A 13,171-nucleotide genomic window follows, 5' to 3' on the forward strand; every position below is an offset into this window, starting at 1 on the left:
GACCTAGGAACTGGATGACGTCACTGAAAGCCATCATGGTAACATAAATTGGGAAACGTTTCAAACGTGGGTCTCAGCCTGAAGGCTCGGGGAGCCTATGAGATTTTCCCATTCAGCTTTCCCAACATCTTCCTTCCTCCCTCTGATTTGCCCACCCCAGTGCAGCTGTGTTTCGTCTACAAGCCATGTACCAACGTCTGTGCACTGAACAGGAGCATGAGAAAGATCTAGAGGTGAAGATTTCTTCGATTCTAAAAGAAAACGAGTAAGTTCAGAAATGCGATGGGATGGAAGGGCTTGGGGTTCATTGTAACGTTTGCTTATTAAACAAAGCTGCACACTCCTAAGGTCTAAAGTCCCTTATTAATTCATCTGAAGGAGAAAAAAAAAAAAACTAAGAGTTTAAAAATGGTCTTCAAGCCAGGAAGACCCAAGTTCAAATCTTGCTCCAGACAATTGTCAGGTCCTGAGCAAATCCTTTAATATCTCTGAGCCTCGGTATTCTCATCTATAAAATGAGCCTAATAATAACACCTGTTTCCCAGAATTGTTGTGAGACTCAAATGAGATACTGTCAATGAAGTGCTCTATAAACCTCAAGGCTCAATGTAAATGCTAGCTAATGGGACAGCTAGTGGGCACCATAGGGCACAGAGTGCCAGGCCAGGAGTTAGGAGAGACTCGTCTTGAGTGCAAATCCAGCCTCAAACACTTACTAGCTGAGTGACCCTCAACAAGCCACTTCACCCTGTTTGCCTCAGTTTACTCATCTGTAAAAATTATCTAGAGAAGAATGCATCAAACCATTATCCGTGTGAGCTTGGGCAAGCCATTTCATTCTGTTTGCCTCAGTTTACTCATCTGTAAAAATTATCTAGAGAAGAAAGTGTCAAACTATTATCTCTGTGAGCTTAGGCAAGCCATTTCACTCTGTTTGCCTCCGTTTACTCATCTGTAAAAATTATCTAGAGAAGAAAGTGTCAAACCATTATCTTTGTGAGCTTGGGCAAGCCACTTCGCCCTATTTGCTTCAGTTTACTCATCTGTAAAAACGAGCTAGAAAAGGAAGTGGCAAACCATTATCTGTGTGAGCTTAGGCAAGCCACTTCACCCTGTTTGCCTCAGTTTATTCATCTGTAAAATGAGCTAGAGAAGGAAATGATAAGCCACTACAGTTTCTTTGCCAAGAAAACCCTAGATAGGATCACATCTATATGACTTAACAACAACAAGAAAGTTAGCGGACAACAGAAAACTAATTGAACCCTCAGAGCTGATGTAAAGGTTATAAGGACAACCCTCTAATTTAGTTCATGGAGCTTTTCAGTTTGCCCATTTTTCTTATTTTTCCTCTAAAATATTAAACTTAATTTTCCTTTCTTACGGTTCTGTTCTGTAAAATGTTTAGCACATTTCCTGAAGGAATGTTTCTAGTTCATTGCTTTAAGAGAACTTAGGGGAAAATTATAAAATCACATTACTTTGTGGGCCCAGCCAAACAGCCTTGTATGGTTGATAGTGTTTTAGTAAGAACTATCTATTGGGCCTGGGGGAGGGGAGCAGTGGGGGCAAATGGAGAAAGGATGACAGGAGAACAAATGAGATGCTTCCAGCACCTCCCACTTTCCCTCCCCACCCCCGAATAAGAAGATGGATTAAAAATCCAATACTGTAAAAATTGTGACAAGAGCCCTTAGTGAGAAACAAAATGCTATTTAAAACCTCTGCTGATATTGTGTACTCTTGGTAAGTCTATTTTATCTCAAACCAAACTATCTAGCAGGTTAATACAAGGAGTTTTAAAAGTTATTTTTAGCCCATCTTTCAATATAACATTTAGAATACAGGGAGGACTTAAAGCACAATAGGAGGCATGAACCACTAGAGGGTGCCATAATGGATAAAGTGCTGGGTTAGGAGTCAGGAAGACTCATCTCCCCAGGTTCAAATTCAACCTCAGAAACTTACTAGTTGTTTGACCCTGGGCAAGTCACTTCACTGTTTGCCTCAGTGTCCTCATCTGTAAAAATGAGCTGGAGAAGGGAATGACAAATTTCTCCAGTGTCTTTACCTAGAAAACTCCAAAAAGAGGTCACAGAGTCATTCATGATTGAAATGTAATTAAATTACATTTAAATTACAATTAAATTACAATTAAAAAGTAAGAGAGGACTGAGTGTTTAGGGGACTATTGGGAATAGAGACCACCAAATGAAATTGGGCCTGGAGTCAAATTCTTCCTTTCCCACTTGTTTCCATTCCTTGAGTCTCTGTTTCCTTCTCTGAGAAGGTTAGGCTACATGACCTCTAAGAGTCCTTTCCAACTGTAGATTTATGAGCCTTTGAAAAGAAAACATAGCTATAGAAAGGAGGATGGGAAGATGCTTTCCTTAGAAAAGAGAAGGATCTTTTATATCACATTTCTTTCCACTTCACACACACATACACACAGTCTGCTTATTGTTCAGTCATTTCTAACTCTTCATGACATATACACAATATCTTACACACACACACACATACAAACACACACACACACACACACACACACACACACACACACACACACACATATATATATATAAGGCATTTGGGGGGCGCTTGTCTTAACTTTGGTCACCATTTGTCACTCAACTTTCACTGATGGTTTCAAGAAGCTGTAGCATGTACAGCAATTTTACCCTGGTAAAAACCATCTTAATAGGCAGACTAAACCAGTTTGAGGGTAATCAACAGGCCACATTCCCATTGGTGAGTTGGGGGATATCACCCCAAGAATGTGAAGACTTCTCCTAGGGGATTGAATAGAAATTTGTTCCAGTGACCATGAAGGCAACTCAAGGCTTGGAGGGCTTAGAGCCTGGTCAGACATCAAAGTTGCCAAGGTCATCCACTGCATCCTGGACCATCTCAGCCATCTTGGTTTTTGTCTTGCCACTAGACCTCAGTGACTAAGAGTATCAGGCTGATGATTTTGTGCAACCCTACTTCACTTCAATTCACCCGCAAACCAAGTTATCACCCACGATGTCATTGGTCCTATTCAAAAACAAAGGACAAACAACAAACACACATATAATCATGTATATTTATACACACGGGGTGTAGAAATGATTATAGCTATTTGTATATGCTGTGTTAGCAATTAAAAAAATTCTCTGCAAACTATCTATCCAGACTTCCCGTTGCAATTTCAGCAACATGCTACTTTTCAATGCCAGGAATATATCTGTACCTTTTAGTCCTAGTTAGTCAAGCTAGGATGAATGCTTTTACTATATGCTAGAGCTGAAAAAATGGAGGGATGAATGAAGAAACATTTGTTTAGAGCTAATTATATGACAAGTATTATAAATGCAAAAAAAGAATTGGTAAAATGGTATTCTAAGCAAGCCCAGGTTCCTAGAGCTCTTCCTGTAAAAATAATTTCATTTGATGTGCTTCATAGACTCCCAAAAATGAATAATTAAGCATTCAATGGATGTATGGCCTCCACCGGTAGGGATCTGGTCATGAAAGGGTTGGGAGAGATTCCCTTAAGTTACAGCTGTAGAGACTCTGAGAAGCCTTTGCAATGGGTTTCTTCTCTTTTTTTCCCCCTTATTCCTTCCTTTGGCCAACTGTTTGAGAGATGAAAGTGAGCTTGATGACTTTGCACAGCCCTCACTTAAATCCAATTCACTTGCATGTCATGGTCTCACCTCTCTGATGTCTTCAAGAATAAAGGATGAACACTCACCTTCCTCTATAATATTAAATAGTTGTTGCCAACACTAGATTTTTGGAGCTTTCCCTCCATGATCTTATCCCTGGGACTCCATACTCCTCCACTGCCCCCTCAGTCATTCCTCTCAAACTTCCAGGATGATTTGGGTTTTGGGTTCCCATGTACCCCAAGAGCATCCCCTGCTCTCTACTGTCCAAAGATGTGTGCCAAAATCCATTGCTTCAAACTGTAGCTACAAAATAGGGTGTGGGGTCACAGTGATTGGATTGAGAGCACTAAGAGTGGGGGCACCAGAAGCAAGGGTAATCTTCAAAATTTGTTTTAAGAATTATCTTACGGTGGATTCTTTCAATTTCCCTGTCAAGGAATTATGCCCCATTGCCCCCCTAAGGGAACTCTTGAAGGCTGTGATAACAAGGGGTGAGCTCCCAATAGAGCAATAATGAATTGACCCAGCTACACCCAGCGAAAGAACTCTGGGAGATGACTATGAACCACTACATAGAATTCCCAATCCCTCTATTTTTGTCCGCCAGGATTTTTAATTTCCTGCACAGGCTAATTATACACTATTTTAAAGTCCAATTCTTTTTGAACAGCAAAATAACTGTTTGGACATGTATGCATATATTGTATTTAACTTATACTTTAACATTTTTAACTTGTATTGGTCAACCTGCCATCTGGGGGAGGGAATGGGGGGAAGGAGGGGAAAAATTGGAACAGAAGGTTTGGCAATTGTCAATGCTGGAAAATTACCCATGCATATAACTTGTAAATAAAAAGCTATAATAAATTTAAAAAAAAGGGGGTGAGCTCTGGCTGGTATTGCACAGCTGGACAGGTTTTAAGAGCACATCTGGTGACAGGCTGTATGTTTGTCACCTAGAGATTAGTCAGGCTGAGTTTGTAGATACCCATTTCCAGTTCAGTGAAGGGAGATGAGTCTTTCTGGCCTTTCTTCTCTTAAAAGCCTTCTTCTAAAGTGATAGATGAGCCACACCTTGGATCAATAATCCAAGGGCTCCTGGAGTCTCAGTTTGACTGCTGACTCTGATCATCTGGAGTTCAGTTATGTCATGCATAAAATGAGGGGATTGGACTAGATACCTTCTCAAACCTCTTTTAGCTTCAGTCCTCCAGTTCTAAGACTTCTGTGGGCCTCAGTTTCCACTGTAAAATATAGGGGAATCAAATCAGATCACTTCCAAGGCCACTTTCCAGCTTTAAAGGGATGAATCTATGATCTATTTTCATTGTGATGATGAAATGGATATAACCAAGTGAGCTGATGCTGGATCCTTTACTCAGAGGAATGACACACACTTAAAAAAAATTTCTTAACAGTATTTTATTTTTCCAAATATATGCATACATAGTTTTCAACATTCATTTTTGTAAAACTTTGTATTCTAAATATTTTCATTCCCTCCCTTACCATCCCACTCCCCAAGACAACAAGCAATCTGATGTAGGTTAAATTATTTATATGCAATTCTTTTAAATATATCATTTTTGTCATAATGTGTAAGAAAAATCTGATCAAAAAGGAAAAAAAAACATGAGAAAGAAAAAGCAAACAAACAACAACAAAAGGTGAAAATATTATGCTTCTTTCCACATTCAGTCTTCAGAGTTCTCTCTCTGGATGCAGTGGCACTTCCCATCCAAGTCTATTGGAATTGCCTTAAATCACCTCATTGTTGAAAAGAGCCAAGTCCATCTCAGTTGAATATCACATGGTCTTGTTGTTACTTATGACACACACTTTTAAACATTTTATTTTAAAGGCAAAGCATGTGGCACATCGAAATCGAAGAAGGAAAATCCAGCACTCTCCGGGAGAATCTTAAACTAGAAGAAGCAAAATTAGCACAATTTCTCCAGAGTCAGGCAGAAGAGCGGCTTATTCAGGCAAAGATGGCATCTCTCAGGATAGAACGCACTAAAAACTCCCAGCTTCAGTAAGTGCAACCAAAGATGGCTTCTCCCTCTCTTCTGAGAAGGGAGTGAGATGTGGTAGAAAGAAAACTGTCCTCAGGAGCCCTGGGTTTGAATCCTAACTCAGCTATATGTGATGTTGGGCAAGTGTTTTCTCCTCTCAGCCTCAGTTTCTCTACTTGTCAAATGGGAATTAGAGGATCTGTGCAACTTACTTCAATGTTATTTTTGTGAAGACAACACTTTGTACTTGTAGCAGAGCTTTGTCAACTTGAGCTGTTTTTATTAGATCCCTGCCTGGGCCATTCTTTTACTCTCTGGGTCACTCTACAGTCTGGGTACTACTGGACCCAGCTCATATAGTTCAGAAGGTGGGGGAGGGAGGGAGGACCCACACAAACTGTCCCTTGCATTCAAACTTGGAAATCCCAAGTGCAACCTGAGCCAGCGATCCTGCCTTCAAACCACAAATGATTAATTTGCTCATTAATGCTTGGTCACAGATCCTAATAAAGCAGAATTTACTCAGTAAGTGGCAATTTTGTACTTGAAATATTCTCTAACTACAGGTTTTGCTGTCCTTACAAATACTAGAGATAATAGCTAGTTAGTTGGGTGTTTTTGTACACACACACACACACACACACACACACACATATTGTTTATATGGTAATATATTATAGGAATACTTTATAACTTTCCCCCAGTTTTTAAAAATTAGCTGAAAATATTAAAGTCACTTATGACTTCATGGAAAACTTGATTATTTTCATTCATTCAATAAACATTAAGTGCCTGTTATGTGCTAGGCACTATATTAAGTACTAGGGATACAAAAAGAGGCAAAAGAGAGTGCAAATCCTGAAGGAGCTTCCCAGCTAATGGAGGAGATTCTATGCAAACAGATAGATATAAAGCAAACTGTACTGTATACAAGATAAATAGGGAATGGTTAAGAAAGTAAAAGCACTAGAACCAAGAAAAGTTAGGGAAAGCTTCCTGTAAAAGCTAGGCTTTTAGATTTTAGTTAAGACTTAAAAGAATCCAATAAAGTCAGTAAAGGAAATCAGGAAGGTTATTTGTAACTTAGAATTTAATTTTTCTCATCAAAACAAGGGTAAATCTAATAATACAATGAATAAACTAGGCTTAGGAAAATCCTGGGTTATTAACTGTTTCACTAGCCTCTAATGAGATTCCATCTTCTTGGAGGGATTGTGCAGAATATATTTTATAAAGCTTTCAAGAGTTACAGAAATGTAAGCCACGACTATTCTTTGATTTTTGTTGGATAGGAAGTCTGGGAAGAAAGCATGGTACAATGGAAAAGTTTTGGTTCAGAAGTTAGAGGGCTGAGTTCAAGTCCTGACCCTTACCTGTGGCTTTGGGCAACTTACTTCATGTCTCTAAGTCTCAGTTTGCTTTTCTGTATAATGAGGGAAGTTGGGCTCAATGGTCCTAGAGGTAGGATCAAAAATATAGAGACTAAATACAATGTATAACACTAATTCTGTGGGATGTCAGGGACTCATCTCCCATTCCCACTTTCTTCTTCACTTGAAGGTTCTCTCTTTTTCCATCTACAAACAGTAGAAAAACTGGGCTCCTTACTTTCAAGCCACTTAGTAGCGCTGGAATCTGGTGCAAGGGTTCTGATAGGGAGAGGTGAAGGGTAATGGGTAATAAAGAGCAAATATTGGAGCTCAGTGGGCTGGGTGGATCGGGAGTTGGGGAGGCTTCCTACCAACATTGACCACACAAGCAGCATTTTTATTATGACCCAGTCCCCCATTGTATCCTTTCTTTCTTTCATTGGTCACACACCTTTTAATGTGTGGCAGGCATTCCGCTGGTCAACGGTGCTGCAAAGACAAAACTAGAATTGTTGTTACAAAGACAAAACTAAGATTGTTGTTACAAAATTAAAAAATTAAATTAAAAAAAAAAAAAGAGGTCCAACCCTCAACTTTCTACTACAGAGGAAACAGTGTATACATTGAGAAGTAAATACAAAGGAGTGACTTACATTTCCATAGCTAACACATGGCAAGATCAGCTAAGATCATCCCCGGGCGTCATCAGCCTGTGTGTCCCTTGTGACTGGCAACCCATTTTCTTTCTGGCTGTGGGCTTTCCCTTCTGTGGTCCACCATGGCATAGGATTTTTACTATGGGAAGAATTGGAAAAATATAATGGCATGAAATATATTCTTAGAACTTATCCATTGATCTTTTTCATTGTTTTCTAAGGAAATTGGAAGATTTGGAAAGATACATTGGCATAGAATACATTCTTAGAACTTATCCACTGATCTCTTTTTCATTGTTTTCTAAGGATTTTTGGTGTAGGAAGAATTGGAAAAATATAATGTCATGTCATACATTCTTAGAACTTATCCGTTGATCTTTTTCATTGTTTTCTAAGGAAATTGGAAGATTTGGAAAGATACAATGGCATAGAATACATTCTTAGAACTTATCCACTGATCTCTTTTTCATTGTTTTCTAAGGATTTTTGGTGTAGGAAGAATTGGAAAAATACAAGGTCATGTCATACATTCTTAGAACTTATCCATTGATCTCTTTTTCATTGTTTTCTTAGGATTTTTACTACAGGAAGAATTGGAAAAAGCATAAATGCTCTGTCCATTTTTAAAAAACTTTTAAAATGATTTCATATAAGATGTGTTCCAGAATGTCAGGGAGGATTGAGATTATGGGAGTCAGAAATGTTGTTGAGGGTCCCAGAGAATTAAAATCAGGGGGGAAAAAGTAGCTTCAGGCAGTTGTGTCTACTCCTCTGTCTCCTGTGTCAGACATTTTTGGGCAAGGTGAGAAATAGGAACCAGGTGAAATAGCAGAGTTTAGGCATTTGGGGAAGGGGAACAACACATTAGGGGATGGCAAAGTGTGCCCTTCCTCTACACCCTCAATTAAATTAACTCTTTTCTACTCTAATGTGTCATTCAAGTTGGAGAAATGCACAAAGATTGATTTCTTCTCCCCCAAACCTCAGCTATTTTACTTGGGACAATGATTTTTTTGGAAGGAGCCTTGTATTTTTGGATACATTGCATGAGATTTTATAATACTGGAAGCATGGAGATGTACTGTTTAGAAACAATCTGCCAAAATTTGTCTTGAAGCAGATTTTACTATTTAAATAACACGAGCAAAAAACATTTTGGATATTCTCATTTGAAAGGCCAACTTGGTAATGACATCACGTATGTGCGTTGTCTCCTCCATCTATGATACATCTCTGTGGAAAAAGAGTCTCCATAGAATGTAGAGTCTGTTAAACAATCAAGTATATCAATCAGAGACTTTTTTTCTTTCTACATCCATGCCTGAAAAACAATTTGGCAGAATGAGAGCCCGCCTTGAAGCTCAGCTGCCTTTTCTTGGTGCCCCGGGCGACTCTCTCAGATTAAAACTGTAAAGAAAGTGCCAGCCTGCATTGGTGAAAGAACATTCCATACTTGGGAGTTTCCTATAATGATGAAATAAATCACAGTCCTAGTTCTTAGAAATCATAGGAGATAGAATACAAGAAAGGAAGTGACCTTCAAATCAAACACTAAAACATCTGTTAAATACCTTTTATGTGCCAGGCAATGTGTGAAGTACTGGGGCTACAAAAAAAAAGCAATAGATAATTCCTGCCCTCAAAGGGTTTATAATCTAATGAGGGAGACAACAACAAATATATATATGTATATATGTATATATATATGTATGTATGTATGCATGTATGCATATATATACACACAGATATATGGAAGGCAGAATAAAATTAAATTGTAAACAAATGAGGGAGACAACAAATACATATGTATGTATGCATATATATATATATACACACACAGAGATATATGCAAGGCAGAATAAAATTAGATTACAAACTAATGAGGGAGACAACAACAAATATATATATATATATACACACACACACACATATATATATATATACACACACACATACACACACACACACACACACACACATATATATACACACACACATATATATACACACACACAGAGATATATTCCAGGCAAAATAAATAGAAAATAATTAGCAGAGGTGAAGTGATTATACAAAGTAGATATATGAAGTAGACTGGGAGAGAATATTGTAACAATACTACAATAGGATTGTGGTCACAGCATGAAGAAATCATGTCATAAACATTTATCACAGAACAAAGATTTGCCATTTATTATGTGAAATTCCTCATGGATTTAACCAAATATAATTAAGCAAGGCAGAATCACAGGTGATTAAACAAAGTGCTTCTGGGATAGGGAACCTTTAAAGTCTTGAGAGGGAGTTTGGAGCAAGGGTTGGGTCTGGGCAGTAAGGGGAGGAATATGGAAGGAGTTAAGGAAGGACTAATTCAATTGACAAGATGTATAATTTAAGTGTATCTTAAATACACTAGACAAGGCAGACCGGGAAAACTGACTTCGTTTTGTTTGGGATTATGGCTGGTAAAGAATCTTAGGGGTGATATGTATTTATCTTGGTCTTCTTCACCAGGAAAGCAATGGAAAGAGAAAAGAACTATGAACTCCATCGTCAAAAAGTGATCTCCGAGGCCAAGAAGAATCACAAGATCGCAGTCCAGTTCCTAAAAACGACCTTGGCAAAGTATTCCTTGTGTTTTTATCCCTTCTGTGGTCTTTTTCGTTTCATGCTTCTGCCCAGAAAAATCAGAGATGAGGTTCCCTGAGCAGTGCCTTTTGTCAGTGTTGAAAATGGCTCAGGAAACAGAAGTAAATGAGTGGGAGACTCAGTATATAGAACTCAGGGCCGAGGAGATCTGTGTTCAAATCCAGCCTCAGGCACTTACTACAATATAATCCTGGGCAAGTCACTTTGCTACTGTCTACCTTGGTTTCCTCACCTGTCATATGAGGATAATAACAGCATCTCCCTCCTAGGGTTATTGTGATTTACGTGATCACATGACATAATCTTTGGAGAGTGCTTTACAAACTTCAAGATGCTACAAAAATGTTAGCTCTTAATTATTTTGATCCACTTTCTTAGTCGTGGTCAGAGAATAGAATAGTACCTTTACTCATCTCTACTCAAGTGATGAATATTTTCTCTCAGCATAAAACACATGATAACAAACATGTATGAAATGCTAACTGTGTACCATGAGCCATGTCAATCACTGTGAATACAAAGATGAAAAATGGTATAATCCTTACTCCAAGGGAATTTACAGCTTTTTGGGGGGAGGTAACACAGGAATAGATAAATATAACACAAGGTGTGAGAGTGGCCTAAGAGACACCCAGAGAAAGTACTGTAGGAAATTGGGAGAAAGGAAAGTACACTTTCGAGCTTTCTTAAGTGTTTGGTCCCCTTTTTAAAAATGGCCTTGATCCTTATCTCCTCTATCCTCCCCCACCCCTACAGTTGTCCTTTCAAATCCTTAATGTTATACACCTGCTCTGGTTGCTTAAAGTGCTACTTTCCAATAGGGTTCGCAATAATGAAGTCCAGGAAGAAAAAATATCACAAGAACATATGAAGAGAAGAATGGATGCTGTGATATCCCTGAAGAACAATATCACCATGAATCGGGTACCATCCCCTCTACATCCATTCTTCCCCCTCCTAGTTGTAAAGTACATGGTTTTCTTGTGGAAAAGATTCTCCACCAAGGATATGAGAGTTTCTCAACATAGTGTCAGAATCCCCAAACATTATCAAAACAATCAGTTAAATGCCATTAGGGAAAAGGCAGGACATCAGGAACTCCCAGCTGGGGCAACTCCCTCGACCAAAACAGAATGGTATCTATGGTCTGAGAAATGAAGGAACTTGCCCAGTCATAATCAAGATGTATCAATGCTGGGATTGAACTTAAATCTAATTAAAGTTTCTGTCAGTCATACTACTTAATTGTTTCATTGTCTCTAGAAATTTTTTTGTTCTAGACTTGAAACTAGATATTCCTTATTAGAGACTTGGGTCTAGAAATTCACTATTTTGATTAAAAATAGACTGGAAATTTGCTCATCACAGTGCAATCCCAGCATCCTTTGGAAAAGTTCTTAATGGCCTTGAGTGAGTTCTTACTGTGGGTGCCAGGTATGAAAGTCAAATCCTGAAATCCAGAACACTTTCATTCTTTGTAAGTCCCCAGATAATACCAAAATAACTAGGAAATTTGATCAATCGGCTAAAAAAAAATCAGTTGTATAGTCCTATAAACCAAGCAAACGATTGAATTGTTTCAGTGTGTCATGGCTGGATAAGTGGCAACAGGAAATAAGGAAGATTTGATGAGGAAGTGTACCAGAAGATCATCTTGATAACAGAACACTAGAGACTATTGAAAAAAACACAGTCAATCAGGTGCCAGAGATCAAGTTCAGAGAGTTCAGCTAAAGGAAGCATAGACAGATATTACATAGATCCAGGGAAACAAGAGACCAAGCATTCAGTTGTCTGCCAAAGTAGGAAGGAATAAGCAGTTGTACAAGTTATAGACAGACAGGTATGGAGTCTGAAACATAAGATACCAGGATTCTGGTCAAGGAGCCTGGGGATTCTAAGAGCCCAGATTCTAAGGTCCGATGGAGCAGGGACTCAGAGATCCAGACCAATGAGTCTGGGTAACAGCAGGTTTAACTCCAAACAAGGAGATACCATTTGCACATTCTAAATGTGTTTTTCTCTTTCCTAGGACAGTCTCCAGAAACTTAGTGCCTGGGACCATGCCAGAAATCACTTGATCAAGGAGAAGGAAGAAGCTGAGAAGGAGGTCATAGCAGCCCTGGGAGGAGATGCTCTCAAGCAGACTTTACATGACAAGCAAAATTTGGAGCTAGAAATCCGAAGACGGTAAGGAGGGGAACCCAGAAGCCAAGCCTTCCTACCACAAAATGAATGGGAGTGATAGAACATGGTGGAACCAGCCAAGCAAGACATGGTCCCAAGGGCAATGACCCTAAAGGTGTTCTTTTAGTTCAGAATTTTGGCTTGATAAGATGAATCAGCACTCTATGTGGCTCTTTAATGTTGGAGAACGGCTTACCATCACTGGATGGGGCTACCCTTCTGCAACCTCACTCGGTGGTGTGCGGATGGGTTACCTTCCTTACCTGCTACATTCAGGAAATGAGTAGAATACAATCCCTCTCCCGTCCCTCAGCTAGGATTTATTTTGTCAAAAGCTGCAATTGGACATTTTTTTTTCTTCCATAATAAGAGACCTTCAGTGTGCAATGGTGGTTTTAATAGTATGACCATCCCTTCCTTAGGACAAATTACAACCTTTTTCTGTCTCAGGATTTGGTCCTTGTGAGTTACTGTGGCCAAAAGCCATTTATCACCTGGTGGTCAACTTTTGAATCTCTCTGAAGTTAGCTAAGTCCTTGAATGAAAGAGGGACCGGTATCATGATCTTTCTTTCTTTTTTAAATTGGAGAGGCAATCAGGGTAAACACAGGATCACAGCCAGGTTCACACAGCTAGTA

General features: G+C 38.9%; 1 protein-coding gene across 2 annotated transcripts in view; it reads left to right on the plus strand.

Annotated features, from left to right (window-relative positions):
• The window catches only part of CFAP74 (cilia and flagella associated protein 74), a 149,378-nt gene that overhangs the window by 986 nt on the left and 135,221 nt on the right, over window positions 1–13,171 (plus strand). For both annotated transcript variants that reach the window (XM_074306519.1, XM_074306521.1), the window contains exons 2-6: window positions 161–265; window positions 5,518–5,691; window positions 10,212–10,322; window positions 11,168–11,270; window positions 12,379–12,536. In XM_074306519.1, coding sequence (XP_074162620.1) covers window positions 161–265; window positions 5,518–5,691; window positions 10,212–10,322; window positions 11,168–11,270; window positions 12,379–12,536 — 651 coding nt within the window. The remainder of the gene's footprint in view (window positions 1–160; window positions 266–5,517; window positions 5,692–10,211; window positions 10,323–11,167; window positions 11,271–12,378; window positions 12,537–13,171) is intronic.

The sequence above is a fragment of the Sminthopsis crassicaudata genome, chromosome 3 (genome assembly GCF_048593235.1).
Source record: "Sminthopsis crassicaudata isolate SCR6 chromosome 3, ASM4859323v1, whole genome shotgun sequence".
In the NCBI taxonomy this organism is placed as follows: domain Eukaryota; kingdom Metazoa; phylum Chordata; class Mammalia; order Dasyuromorphia; family Dasyuridae; genus Sminthopsis; species Sminthopsis crassicaudata.